General features: G+C 45.9%; 1 protein-coding gene across 1 annotated transcript in view; it reads right to left on the bottom strand.

Moving 5' to 3' along the window:
- Positions 1-14,497, bottom strand: part of CELF2 (CUGBP Elav-like family member 2) — a 329,921-nt gene that overhangs the window by 154,675 nt on the left and 160,749 nt on the right. The window contains exon 3 of the mRNA XM_032221591.1: positions 2,312-2,394. Within this exon, the coding sequence (XP_032077482.1) occupies positions 2,312-2,394 (83 nt within the window). The remainder of the gene's footprint in view (positions 1-2,311; positions 2,395-14,497) is intronic.

Raw genomic sequence — 14,497 nt, 5'->3', positions numbered from 1 at the left:
CTATTTAGCTAAACCTTCCTTATTGGTCTCGTGTGCTTTTTCACAGCGTGCAAAGACACGAGGGAGGGTAAACCAAAAAACTGCTTCTGTCTTCAGTCAATCGACTGGGAAGCCCGTGGATTGGCAACAGGGGCGCGCGTAGAATGGGACAAGAGGTGCGCCAGCCACGCAAACATTACTATTCATCTGCCTTCTCTTTACAATGTTGCATGCATGTCCCAAGAGATAAGGCGTAGGGAAGGGGCCTTCAAATTTTGGCAACTTGTGGGTTAGTTCTACCAAAGTAAAGCTTAGCACAGGGTGTGTGTGTGTGTGTTTGTGTGTCAAACTCAAGGCTCAAATCTGGCCTGCGAGGGGGCGGCCTGGAAATATCAAAGGACAGGCCCGCAGTGCCCCTGCCAGCCAAAACGGGCCACCAGGTGGGGGAATGCGTGCAGCCCGCTATGGCCCATTTTTGGCCTCCCCGGCCTCCAGCAGCACTCTGCTTACCAAAAAGCTGTTCCCACCAGCCGAAGTCAGAAACATTTTCTAAAAATCCCATTGAATCCAGAGGAGGGGAGAGAGAAAGAAAGAAAGAGGAGTGTGTGCACAGGAGTGTGGATTTTCTAAAAATCCCATTGAATCCAGAGGAGGAGAGAGAGAAAGAAAGAAAGAGGAGTGTGTGCACAGGAGTGTGGATTTTCTAAAAGAGGCCTCATGGGTGGGTGTGGCCTGTTTTTGACCAGCAGAGTGCTACCGGAGGCAGGGGAGGCCGAAAACGGGCCACACCGGAGCCTCTCCGTGGTTCGTTTTTGGCCAGCAGAGTGCTTTTGAAGTCTGGGGAGTGCTGAGGAAAGAAAGTGTCAGGCCTGCAGTCATATTCCTTTTAGGATCTTTGGCCTGCCCCCCCCCCACTCTCTTTTTACTATATAGCAATAGCAATAGCAGTTAGACTTATATACCGCTTCATAGGGCTTTCAGCCCTCTCTAAGCGGTTTACAGAGTCAGCGTATTGCCCCCAACAACAATCCGGGTCCTCATTTTACCCACCTCAGAAGGATGGAAGGCTGAGTCAACCTTGAGCCGGTGCGATTTGAACCGCCGAACTGCAACTAGCAGTCAGATGAAGTAGCTTGCAGTACTGCACTCTAACCACTGCGCTACCTCGGCTCTTCCACTATGCTGTTTCATTAGTGGGGAACAGTAAGGAGTAGAATATGTTGTTGTTAAAATAAAACATTCCTTTCAAAAGCCCAAGGTCATTCTTTGTCTCCGCATCTCTGCACCTGACCGGAACTAGATGGGTGGAAATGTCAGCGTGGCAGAGGAAGATTGGACCATGTTATGGACTTGTGGGTGTCGGGACAAGATCATGAACTTTCAACTGCGTGGAAACCCAGGAAGCTTTCAGATTCGGGTTTCCCACAGATGTACCAACATGTCTGTCTTATTAAATTGGAACATTGATGAAAGTTATGTCTTGAGCTCTGATTTAATTCCGGATGATATTTGGAATGCTGACAGAAAGAAGAGAAGGGGGAAAGCACATCTTGAGCCTGTGTCAAATGCCCATCATGACCATGCTGACCACATCCACGTCCACCATGACCACGCCCACTCCTGGCCACCCCCCATGAGGTCAAACATAACCCTGATGCGGCACTCAATGAAATCAAGTTTAACACCCCTGACCCAGCACAATTTCTGCATTCATCTCACATACGAAGGCAAAAATTACCACTACGGAATCGGTCGCATACTACCCAATGCATCAAACCCTGAAGTCGCTGGTCAAGAAAAGATGCTTTTCCTGACTCCTTTTAGGATTCAAATCACCAAGAAGGAATGGATTAATATTCCATCACAATAAAATCACCCCCCCTTCAATCCTGGTTTATTCTCTGCATGGGACCTTGTAGGTCTCCAACAGTTGTTCAACTACAGTTCCCATCCTCCCCTGCCCTGGTCCTATGCAGGCCAGTCTAGTACAGATAACGATTTATGAAACTGTGGAGGCCTATCACTCTCAATTTGTTAGAAATTGGGAAGGCACTTAAAAAAACAACAGCACCCTTATAATGAACTATTGCTCTGGTTTACATCTGGAAATGCAACCTCCAAGATCACCGCTGGATGCCAGATGGCAGAGATCACCTACCCTCAGCCATTAACCTCTGCTCAAAGAAAAAAGACAGCTGGGGCACTTAAGAGCTAATAAGTGGCATCTTCCTGCAAAAAACAACTATTTCTTTCCTCTCCTCTCTTTGCCCCACCCCGCCTGCTCCCCTCCTTCCCTCCATCCCCGTGAAATAAAATAAGCGTATATACTCACCCCAGGTAAAGTTTTAATATTGTGCAGCGCATTCTGGGCTTCTAGTGCCGCTTTTCTGGTATAAAATGTTATGAAACAACAACCTAGGGGGAGAAATAAAAACAAAAATGATTTCAGAAATTGCTGGGTTTTCCCAGATGCAAAAAGAATGAAGAAGATCAGGGAGGAGGAGGAGGAAATGGAGGAGGAGAAGATTGAGGAGGAGGAGGAGAGATTACGAGGAAGAGGAGCTGAAGAAAAGAGGAAGAGAAGGAGAAAGAGGAAAAGGAGGAGAAGAGGATGAGACTACGATGAACATAAGAAGTGGAGGAGAGATTATGAGGAAGAAAAACTGAAGGAAAGAAGAGAGGAGGAGGAGAATGAGGAAAAGGGGAAGAGTAGGAGACTACAATGAAGAGGAGGAGGAGGAAGAAGAAGAAGAAGAAAAGATGGAGAAGGAGGAGGAGGTGGTGGTGGAGGAGGAGAAAACATGATTTAGGAGCATCATTACAGGAGGATAGGAATGGTGGAATTCTAATAAGCCTCCATTAAGGACGGATAAGTAATTTTATAGTTTTATAGTGGAAGTCGAGAAGGGGGAAAACAGAAGAAGGTGAGCTTCAATCATGGGCCTCGTATTTGAGGAGGACCCCTACTGTTTCAGCAAAGTGATACGACAAATTAAGTTAACCAGAAACCCGACTATCACTGTGGTGTAAGTGATGAGGATACCTTTTTGTTAATCTCCCAAGGGGGGCTATTCCCCGGCATTCCTACCAGAGAATGAATGGAGCAGAAACCGGGGAAAGAAAACCAATTCCCCCCCCCCAAAAGAAAAACACAACATAGGACCAAGCATTAAAAGCACAAGTGATTCCAGACTAATTCCCCATTTGACGCCTCCCTCTGGCTTGGCCAGTCTCTCTCTGACATCAACTAGATTTACATCCTCACAATTAATACTTAGAAAGTGGCTGAAAACTTGGTTACTCAACCAAGTGCTGGGGAATTAGAGATGCCACAATTAGATATGTAGGAGACCTACGGTGCTATTCCTGTATGCATTGTGTGATTTGGTGAAATTAATTGGAATGTCTACAACTTTATAGATTATTACCGTTACCTATTTTGTCAGTGTGTTATGCGTTTTGACTGTGCCTGGAAGCCGTTTAGATTTGCCTAAACTGATGTGGCATAAAAATACATGTTAACAAATGAACTCTTTTCCATTCATTTAGCCTTTTTTCTGTCAAACTGGCAAGCTAAGTGTATTGTCTTACTAATAATGGTGGTTGCAGGCAGAGAAATCTGCAAAACCTGACAATTTTTGTCAAACGGTGAAATGAAATAAATCCTCTCCCGTAACAACACAAATTCTGCTGCTTGTGTACACTTATAAGTGTGACTTCAGGGTTGTGATGGGGCTAGGCTCATTATAGCGTTTTCCCATCCTGTCTCTTGCTTAGACGGCGGGTCGCACAAAGCTATTTGCCTCCCGAACCTTCATCAATCTCTGAAGCAACCGATACAGAGATTCTTTATTTAACCATAAAAGGTTCTGAGATTTAAGAGAGAGAGAAAAAAAGTTCTGAACCATTGTAATGTTGCAGACTAATCATTTAGCAGCTGTCATTTGGAGTCTTTCTCAAGGGGAGGCCTGCTCCAGGTTCGGCTGGGTTCGGCCGATCTCCTAGTGAAGATTCTGCGCGGTTCGGCGAACCTCCAAATCCTACTCCTGGCTGGTCTTGCCCATCCCGCCTCGTCCCTCCCACCCTGTCCCGTCACTCCCAGGAGTCTCCATGTGGCCCGTTTTGTATGCTAGGTAAGAGCAGGGCCCGCATAGAGGCTTGGGGAGGATGAAAAATGGGCCTCCCGGAGACTCCGGAAGGCTGGGAATGGGCCCATTTCTGGCCTCCAAGGAGCTTCTGAAGTCCGGGGGAGGCCGTTTCTGCTCTCCCAGAGCCTCAAGGAAAGCCTGCAGAGCCTGGGGAGGGAGAAAAGGCTACCCATGGTGCAGGAGGCCAGCTAGGCCATGCCCACCATGGCCACGCCCACCCAGCAACTGGGGCAGAGAACCCATTGCTAAAATTTTTGAAGCCCATCCCTGGTCCAAGAAGAAAGGAAGTGGATTATTCCATGATCTGGACCTTGGGAACAGAACAGCATCTGTCTTTAAAAAAATCCAAGAACACGAGAAAGGGACCACAAGAGGATATCTTTCCAAGTTTTCAAATGTTATTGCACATGGTCAAAGGAAAATCATAGGGTATCCATCTTCCATTTTTTAAACCTGATAAAATTCAAATGCTGGGGAAAAAAAATGCTCTTCAACAATTCAGGCGGTCTGTTTTCTTGCGGGCATTTCATTACCAATTCGGCTAACATCATCAGGGTTAGTAAGGAATGGAGTTTGCTCTCAATGTATATATGTCTGGTTTGGTGGGAACGGTTTTGGGGTGTTCTTTGATTGGGCGGTTTGCTGTTAGCCTGTTTGGTAGTTGGTGATTAGCACCAAAATTAATGTCAGATCAGCAATCAAGAAATGAACAATATCCCATTCAAAGAACTGCCGAACAAGTTAAAGTAAACAGCCACCCAGGACCATTCCCACCAACTAGAATATAAATTGAGAGCATTACCAGAGATCAGAGGTATTATTCAGCTGGTTCAGACCGGTTCACGTGAACCGGTAGTGAAAATCGCAGGTGGGTCGGCCCAACCATCCTGGCTCTATGCCCCTGATTCAGGCATGTTTTTGAGACCAGGTGCACGTGCAGAAGGCCCGTGCATGAGCAAGGCACATGCATGAAGTGAGCGGGCGCATGCAATGCGAACCGGGGGTAACAAAATGTGAAACCCACTGCTGCTAGAGATCCTTACTAGTCCTGATGATGTTACCTAGTTGGGTCATGAAACGTCTGCAAGGAAACAACCACTAGCACTGATGATGTTACTTAGTTGGGTGTTCTGACCCCTCTCCGTATGGTGAGTCATGACGACACAAGATTACTGCTAGACAATTTATTCACAGTAAATTAACACACCGCCAAGACTTTGGCAGCAACCCAGATTTCCACAGATAAGAAATACACACAAGAGCTTCTCCAGCTTTAGTATAATAGTTGAGTCCTGCAAACAGCCTCCTCCCAAAGTCTCTTCTTATATACTCTCTTGGGAGGAGCCTAATCACAATCACCTGGCCCCAATTATCTTCTATAACTCTGTAGTTGCTGTCGGCGCTTATTTGTCCATCTTTGCCTGGTGTCCGGGACCAACTCCCTTAGCTCCTCCCCACTGCTCTAGGGCCTGATGTCAGGGACCAACTCCCTTTGGCTTTTACCACTGCTCCATGTCTCAGGCGCCTCCTGGTGGCCAACCTGCCTCTCTGGTCCCTGCTCGGAGTCTGAACCGTGTCCAGGGTCCTCCACATCTTCCAGAGCCGACTCATAGAGCCCCTTGCTATCGGAGTCACAGCTCCAACGACTCCTGATAGGCCACAACAGTTGGATAATGAAACATCTGCAAGAACATAACCAGAAGCACTGATGATGTTAAATAGTTGGGTCATGAAACACCTGCAAGAAAACAACCAGGCTCAGAGAGCGCCAAGGACACCTCGTTTCAACCCTGAGCTACAAATATTCTCCTTTATCTCCAACTATCCTCCCGCTTTATCCTTTTAGCCAAAGAGCAGGGTCCTTGCGAAGATGTTCAGCTCTAAACAATTCTCGTTCACAATATTGTCAGTGTGTGAAGTGAAAATTCTTTTAAAAGCCGCCTCGGAATTTCAAGGACTGACAGATCAAAGCACTGAAGCCAGAAATAATAAATAGGTATTCTCCTTGGCAACCCCCCCTCTCTTACCCACTTTCACCTTATTTCAATAAATGAGGCGCCTTCCTTTCATAACCACATTTGCAAACACAGCAGGGGCCCGTTTACAACCACAACTGAGTCCAAGACCTCCATTGTTAAGCAACCACGTTTCACAACTTTTTTTTTGCCACAGTTTTGCCTCACTGATGTCTGACTCTGAAGGCAGCTGATAACTGTCAGACTGCCCTGGCCCCATTTCTGCTTCTGACACAGAGCCCTCATCAGAGCCTTCCCCAGACTCCAGGACTGGCCCATGTTCCTCCCCAACCTCCTCACTGTCCGAATCTGCTGCCAGCTCCATTGGCCACTGGTGGGCCACAACAGCACCTGAAGGCAGGAAAAGGAGCAATGGATGGAAACTAATCAAGGAGAGAAGCAACCTAGAACTAATGAGACATTCCCTGACAGTGAGAACAATTAATCAGTGGAACGACTTGCTTCCCGAAGTTGTGAATGCTCCAATACTGGAAGTTTTAAAGAAGAGATTGGACCACCATTTGTCTGAAATGGTATAAGCTCTCCGGCTTAAGCAGGGGGTTAGACTAGAAGACCTCCAAGGTCCCTTCCGACACTGTTATTCTGTCCTTTGCACAAAGACAGAGTGTGGATCACCTGTGCAAGGAAGGGCAACGCAGCTGAACCTCTACCCCCGTATTTACCTCCTCCCTTCTCCTTTTTTTTTTTTCCTTTTTTCATTTGCAGCTTCCAGGATGAGCCATTTCATCCGAGGGAGGGATAACGTGTGCAAAAATCAGAGGATGCGAGCTTGCTAATTGGGCCAAATCTCCCCAGGCCTCCCGTGCCCGTTGGCAATAAATATGAATGACTGTGCGGTTCATTGAATCCTAGAAAGGAGCAACTTTAATTATGCAAGCAAGGTTATGGTGCTGATGGAGTCTCGGAAACGGAGATGGAATGCCAGGAAAAAGCGATTTGGAAGACTGGATTGGGGGGCACAAAGGAACACTAGAAAAAGGAAAGAAGAATACTGGATCGTCAGATTCTTCTTGGTGGTGCTGAAGGACAGACGTTGAGGAATTCTGGGCTTTTGTTTTTGTCCATATATACCGTATATTTCAGAATATAAGACGCACCTTTTTCCACCAAAAAAGAGGGAGAGAATCTGGGTGCATCTTATACACCGAATACATTTCATTTCATTCATTTATTTCATTTACTTTATTTGTATGCCGCCCTTTTCCCTGAGGGGACTCAGGGCGGCTCACAATTCAGGGGGAGGGAAGGACAAACAAGTTACAAACACGAAGACAATACATCATTAAAAAAGCACAACAGTCATACTATTCGAGTGGGGTTGGAGTCTTTAGCCCCAGGCCTGTCGGGACAGCCAGGATTTAAGGGCTACATGGAAGGTCTGGAGGGTGGTGAGGGTACGAATCTCCACGGGGAGTTCGTTCCAGAGGGTCGGAGCAGCCACCGAGAAGGCTCTCCTCCGGGTAGTTGCCAGCCGACATTGGCCGGCTGATGGAATTCGGAGGAGGCCTAATCTATGGGATCTTATTGGCCTAGTGGAGGTCATTGGCAGTAGGCAGTCTCTCAAGTACCTTGAGAGAGGTACAGCATTTGGGGCCTCCCAAAACCTCGCCCTCTTCACCAAAATGGACGCGCAGAGATTTTGGGAGGCCTGCAAAGTGTCCCTGGGGGCTAGGGGGGGCAAAAATATGAAAAATATGAAAAATGGGCCGGTTTTTGCTCGTTTTTACCTCCCCAGCTCCCAGGAACACTCCAAGCCTCCTAAAGGCTATGCATGCCCCGTTTTCCACAAAAAAAATGAGGTGTGCAGAGGGTTTGGGAGATCTGCAGAGTGCAGAAACTTTTTAAAAAATTTACCTCTTTAATTTTCAATTTCAATTTCAATTTCATAAAATTTGTATGCCGCCCACTCCCTTGGGACTCTGGGCGGCTTACAGACAGATAAAAAAGCATTTTAAAAATTTAAAAATAAAAAGTACAATTGTTAAAATTTAAAATCTTAGGCATGAGCCGAGGTGGCTCAGTGGTTAGGGTGCAGTACTGCAGGCCACTTCAGCTGACTGTTATCTGCAGTTCAGCGGTTCTAATCTCACCGGCTCAAGGTTGACTCAGCCTTCCATCCTTCCGAGGTGGGTGAAATGAGGACCCGGATTGTTGTTGGGGGCAATATGCTGACTCTGTAAACCACTTAGAGAGGGCTGAAAGCCCTGTGAAGCGGTATATGTCTAACTGCTATTGCTATTGCTATGAAAGACAGCTGGGTGACAGCTGAGTGACTTTCGGACAGTCATTCTCTTTCAATCCGCCATATCTCACACGGTTGTTGTATTGGTGAAAATACGACAAGGTGGGAATATTAGATATGCCTTGAGTTGTTTATAAAAATAATAAAAGTCGGATATAAATAAAATCTATAAAAAAATTAAAAGAGATATCTCCTGCTCCTTCTCTCTTCTCATAGTCCCTCACCTGGAAAACAATCTCCTCCATATAAAACATGAAAAATAAGTAGAGCTAAATGGCCCATGGGAAAATACCCTTGCTTTGCTCATTATTGAAGAGATGCCTTCCTTCATTCTTTCGCTCTCCTTGGGAGAGAACGTCCAAGGAATTGTGGTGTCTTCTTCCAAGTCTAAGGGTAGCTCAGTGGCTAAGACGCTCAGCTTGTCAATCAGAAAGGTCGGCAGTTTGAGGGTTCGAATCCCAAGCGCTGTATAACGGAGTGAGCTCCCGTTAACCTGTCCCGGCTTCTGCCAACCTAGCAGTTCGAAAGCACGTAAAAAATGCAAGTAGAAAGATATGTGCCACCTTTGGTGGGAAGGTAACAGTGTTCTGTGCCCCTTCGGCATTTAGTCATGCCGGCCACATGACTACGGAGATGTCTTCGGACAGCGCTGGCTCTTCGGCTTTGAAATGGAGATGAGCACCGCCCCCTAGAGTCGGGAATGACTAGCACACATGTGGGAGGGGAACCTTGACCTTTATCCCAAGGCTTTGTGAAGACAAGCCATCTCTATCAACGCCATCCATCTCATTCCTGAGGTCCCTTTTCTACCTCCAGCCCTCTTTTGGCCTAGATTAAGCCTCCTGCATTCCCAAGTCTTGGTGGCGCTGGGAACAGCCAAATAGGAGCCTTCCTCAGTTTCTCATCGCAACACCCTTTCATCCATTCTTATGTAAATTGCGACTAACGGGGGTGGGGGTGGTGCAGCAACGAGGAGGGTAGAAAAGCATCAATGGCGACATTGCTAGGACCTGATCCCCGCCTTCCTCTGGCTCTTTACTAAAAGGCGGCACATATTCAGCAGCTTCAGAGGCTCATGTAGAGAGGATGTGGAAGGTCTCGAGAATTTTAATATACATTTCTTTTCTTGCGGAGGACAATTGTGGCTTTCAGTGGGCTCCTGCACCGCCGAAGACGAATGCGCAATGAATGGGAGGCTTAGAGCGGATTGGCTTGTATGGCAAAGGAGCCTGGGCTCTTACAGGCCGTCAACAAAAGGCGAATTCAAATCCCTTCTGCCTGGCTGACATTTATCACAGGCAGACGAGACCCCTGTGAAGTTGGAGGAACAGAGAGGCGATTCAGAGGCTGGCAGAAAATTGGCTCTTTTTTCTCCTCGTCGCATCTTCCCAACCCCCCCCCCTTCCTGGTTGGGACTTCATTATTATTTTTTCAGAAAAACACAGCGGATCGTGAACATGGAACTCTTCCCCATGCTCCAAAACGGAACAAGCTCGGGTGAAGAGCCAAACATTCGTGGCTTGCTTGGGAGTTCAAAAGAAGCCACCTCAGTGTTGGCTTGTTTGCATTCTTCTCATCGCTTGGCACACCCATCAATGCCAAGATTAACTCTTGGGAAAGCTCGCAATCCCTTAGCCAGGATTGGGAGGCTTCCTCTGCAGTAATCTCAAATCTGCAGCTTCCTTTTGAAATGAGAGGAAGTGTCGCTGCTCAGTGATTTAACTCTCTAATCTTCAGAATTAGCAGCCAGGTTACAGGGGTTTCTATTTCAACACTGATGTTGGAGACCATCGGTTGAGGCATTGACATTGGCCTTGAGTTTTTTATTGATTAGCCCTTGGGCCAGGGGTGAGATCCAGCAGGTTCTGGGGAACCGGTAGCGGAAATTTTGAGCAGTTCGGAGAACCGGCAAATGCCACCTCTGGCTGGCCCCAGAGTGGGGTGGGAATGGCGATTTTGCAGTATCCTTCCCCTGCCACGCCCAGCAAGCCACACCACGCCCACCAAGCCACGCCCACAGAACTGGTAGTAAAAAAAAATGAATTTCACCACTGCCTTGGGGTCATATCAAAGTGCAAAATTTCCAGCAACAAATTATTAGTAAAATTTAATAAAAGCAATATAAAATGGAATTTGATAAAATACGATTTAAAATGGAATTGGGGAATGGAAGGATTTATACTCTTTGCAGACAGCTGGTTATTTGCATTATTTTTTTTTTGGTAAAAAGTTTTTTTATTTTTCCTTTCAAATTCATTCTTAGATATACATTCTTATAATTGTTATTTAACATTTGTCAATTCACCTGTACATTTCCACCTGTACATTTACATTTTGATATTTTTTTTATTTCCCATCCCCCTAAATTAATCATGTGTCGTCTGAGATACTTATTTCATGTTTTGTTCATTTTTCTTTCTATTTATATCTTTTTTCGATCCACTCATAAAATCGCCCCATGTCCTGTAGTTCACTCATTCCTCCTTGTCTTTTATTCTCAATGTCAACCTATTCATTTCTGCACAGTCTAATATCTTCTTGTCATTTGCATTCTTTAGAGCAGGGGTGTTCAAACCTCTTGCAAGGAGGACCAGATTTGGTGAGGGGAAAATGTGTGGGGCCGACCATTCAGCCTGACATTCTTTGAACCATTAACATTAAACGCAAATGAACTATTTTATGAAAGACTAACTTAACTGCACTAATGTGAAGGGTGTTACTGAGATCTGGACTGCATGATATAGGGCAGGTCTGGCTCAAAAACAGTGCTTTTGATGCGCAAGATGTCACACAGGGGAAAGTCACTTAGTCTCGTCCGCACACAGTTCTTGTTAATGTTCATAACCGAGAATGTCTTCTCGCCCTAGTAGGTCGAACCAAACAAGCTCCGCATTTTCTTAGCAAATGTTTGAATCTCTTGGAACCTTTCTTTATCCAGCTGGCGGTAAACGTTGACAAGAGGGAGCTGTTGGCACCGACTGTGAAAATACTCCAATTTCCACGTGTCCTGGAAGCAGCGACCCTCGCTGTCAACTTTCCTTTTTTTAGTTACAGTCGCCATTTTAGAAACGGGCACACAGGCCTTGTGTCATGAGGGTCACACGGCGAGAGTGCTGACTCAGGTCTACTGCCATTTTTCTGGTGAAATATAACCGCCAGCCTTGAAGGCGGTGCACAGCCAGCTGTGGATGGGCATCAGGGGGCAGCTGCGGGAACCACTGTGCGGTGAAGGAAGAAACGCTGGCTGGCAGGGATGAGTGACAGGCTGAGCCAGTGGGGAGAAGAGGCTGCGGGCCGCTTGAAATTTGAAGACGGGCCACAATTGGCCCCCGGCCCGGACTTTGGAGGTCCCTGCTTTAGAGAGTCATGAAGGTTAACTGATAGCTCAGATAAACTTCCATGTGGCCTCAGAGCAGTGGTGGGATTCAAATAATTTAACAACCAGTTCTCTGCCCTAATGATTTCTTCCAACAACCAGTTCACCAAAGACCAATTACCTCCCAAACACCCAATAGATCGCGCAGAGTAGGCCTCCTCCGGGTTCCGTCTACCAGCCAATGTCATCTGGCCACTACCCGGGGGAGGGCCTTCTCTGTGGTGGCTCCGGCCCTTTGGAACGAACTCCCCGCAGAGATTCGGACCCTCACCTCTCTCCAGGCCCTCCGAAAAGCTGTTAAAACCTGGCTTTATCGGCAGGCCTGGGGTCGATGAGTTCCCTTCCCCTCTCGAATCGTGTGGCTGTTGGTTGTTTTTAAATGCCCTGTACTTTTGTAGTTTTTGTGTTTTTCCCTTCCCCTCCTTGAGTTTGTGGGCCGCCCTGAGTCCCGCCAGGAATCGGGCGGCATATAAATAAAATGAAACTCGAAACTCGAAACACCAAACTGCTTAGAAAGTTACCAACCGGTTCTCCCGAAGTGGTGCGAACCGGCTGAATCCCACCACTGCCTCAGAGACTCTCTAAAAGAATGCAAATGACCAGCTGTGAGCAAAGAGTATCAACCAGAGTATAACCTGTCTTATTTTTGGGAAAACACAGTAATTAATCCAACGATTTATTCATTGAACACAATTAATTGACTCATTTATTATTGTATTAATACATGGACAAATGTATTAATAAATTACGAAGACCACCCTTAGGGAAGCCGATTCACACAGATTGTTTTTTTTCCCTTCCCTTTTTGTCTTGGCTACCAATTGTCAAAATGACTTGAATGCTGAATGTTTGAGCTGCATACATTTTTAAAATAATTATTGGTTTCTTCTAAATCTCCCCATTGCCGCTTTGGGACTTTCCCTTGTTCTGAATGGCAGGATACGAGCAACTGCAGACAAACACATGGTGATTGATTGTTTTCTGTAATTCTTTTGAAAAGGTTATTAGAAGCTTTTAATGGTTTAAGTAACATTTGTAATACATTAATGAATATTTGATAAATATACCCAGATGGATTGGGAAAAGGCTCATTGTTCTGGAGATCTCATCAGGAAAAAGGTTTTATGTATTTGCGGTGGTTTAATTTCATCCCTAAGCGGTTCAGAAGAGAACGCAGTACCGTTTAATTACCGTATCTTTGAGATTATAAGATGCACCTGACTATAAGATGCACCTAAATTTAGAAGAGGAAAACAACAACAAAAAAAGGGTTTTGGCCTCTGAGCGCCTCATTTTTGGCCCTTTCCCAGCGTTTTTTCTACCCATTTTTGAGGCTTTTTGGGTCCCTTTTTTTGAAGATTTTGTGACCTGTTTTGGAGGCTTTTTTCAGCCCATTTTGAGGCATTTTCGGCCCATTTTCGAGGCTTCTTTTGGCCCGTTTTGAGGCATTTTGGCCTGTTTTTTGGAAAAAATCAGCTGAAAAAAGCCTCGAAAACGGGCCAAAAAAAGAGCCTCAAAATGGGTTGAAAAGAACCCCCAAAATGGGCTGAAAAAAGGCCTGAAAAAGGCCCGAAAAAGGGGTGTGCAGGCCAAAAAAATGGCTGGTGGGTGGGCGGGGCTTAGGCAATACTCAGTCTATAAGACACACAGACATTTTCACCCCCTTTTGGGAGACAAAAAAGTCCATCATACTGCGAAAAATACGGTAGTCTTTTGGATCTTTTAAAGGTTTCCAGTCTCGATCCAGCATTTTCCCCTTAAGGTTAGCTCTCAGTCCTATCTGCAGGGTCGCTTTGAGGATAAAATATGAAATATAAGGAAAAGAAAAATGATCGCGATTTGGGCGGGGGGAAATATGGGGCAGGAATAAAGGTTGTCAGTTTGAAACATGGCAATGGGGATGAGTGCACCATGGGGATACCTAAAGATCTGGTTAGGGCTCAGACATCATGGGCAAACCTATCCATACAATCACTAGCAGTGGTGAGATTCAGCCGGTTCGCACCTATTCGGGAGAACCGGTTGTTAACTTTCTAAGCAGTTCGGGGAGCTGGTTGTTGGAAGAAATCTCCTTTTGTTTTTTTCCACTTTACAGGGCTAATCCTGTAAGGAAGGCAGGAAGGAAACATTCTGGTGTTGTTTCTAGCCTCATCTTTACTGCCCTGCTTACAGAAACTGCCTCTCTGGTTAACCCTTATGACATTGTAACAGCTAAGGTGACACACCCATCGACCTGAGTGACATTAGGTTGGCCACGCCCACCCAGTCACATGACCACCGAGCCCCGCCTACCCAATTGGTCGTTAGGGCAGAGAACCGGTTGTTAAATTATTTGAATCCCACCACTGGTCACTAGGAGTGGAAAATGACTTCATGACACATAGTCAATAAAATTGCTAAATTCGTTGTGTGGGAGACTCTCAGCAATTACTTTGAAGGCATTCAAAAAATCTAATTGAATGGCAAAAGATGCTGAATGTCATTCACAGAACCTAGGCTGTCAAGTAGCCTTTGATCTCAGCTGTTTCATCCCTTCCCTTCAGGTGGCTAATGGCAATATATCATTTAAGTGTTTTAATTTCTTTTTTTAAAAAAATGGGAGTGTTGAATCTTTCTTCCTTCCTTCTTCCCTCCCTCCCATCTCTTCCTTTCTGCCTCCCTCTCATTCTTCTCCCTCCCTCCCTTCCTTCCATCTCTTCATTTCTGCCTCCCACCC

The sequence above is a fragment of the Thamnophis elegans genome, chromosome 7 (assembly GCF_009769535.1).
Source record: "Thamnophis elegans isolate rThaEle1 chromosome 7, rThaEle1.pri, whole genome shotgun sequence".
In the NCBI taxonomy this organism is placed as follows: domain Eukaryota; kingdom Metazoa; phylum Chordata; class Lepidosauria; order Squamata; family Colubridae; genus Thamnophis; species Thamnophis elegans.
Note: the sequence above shows the minus strand (reverse complement) of the source record. Positions and strands in the feature narration are given on the sequence as shown.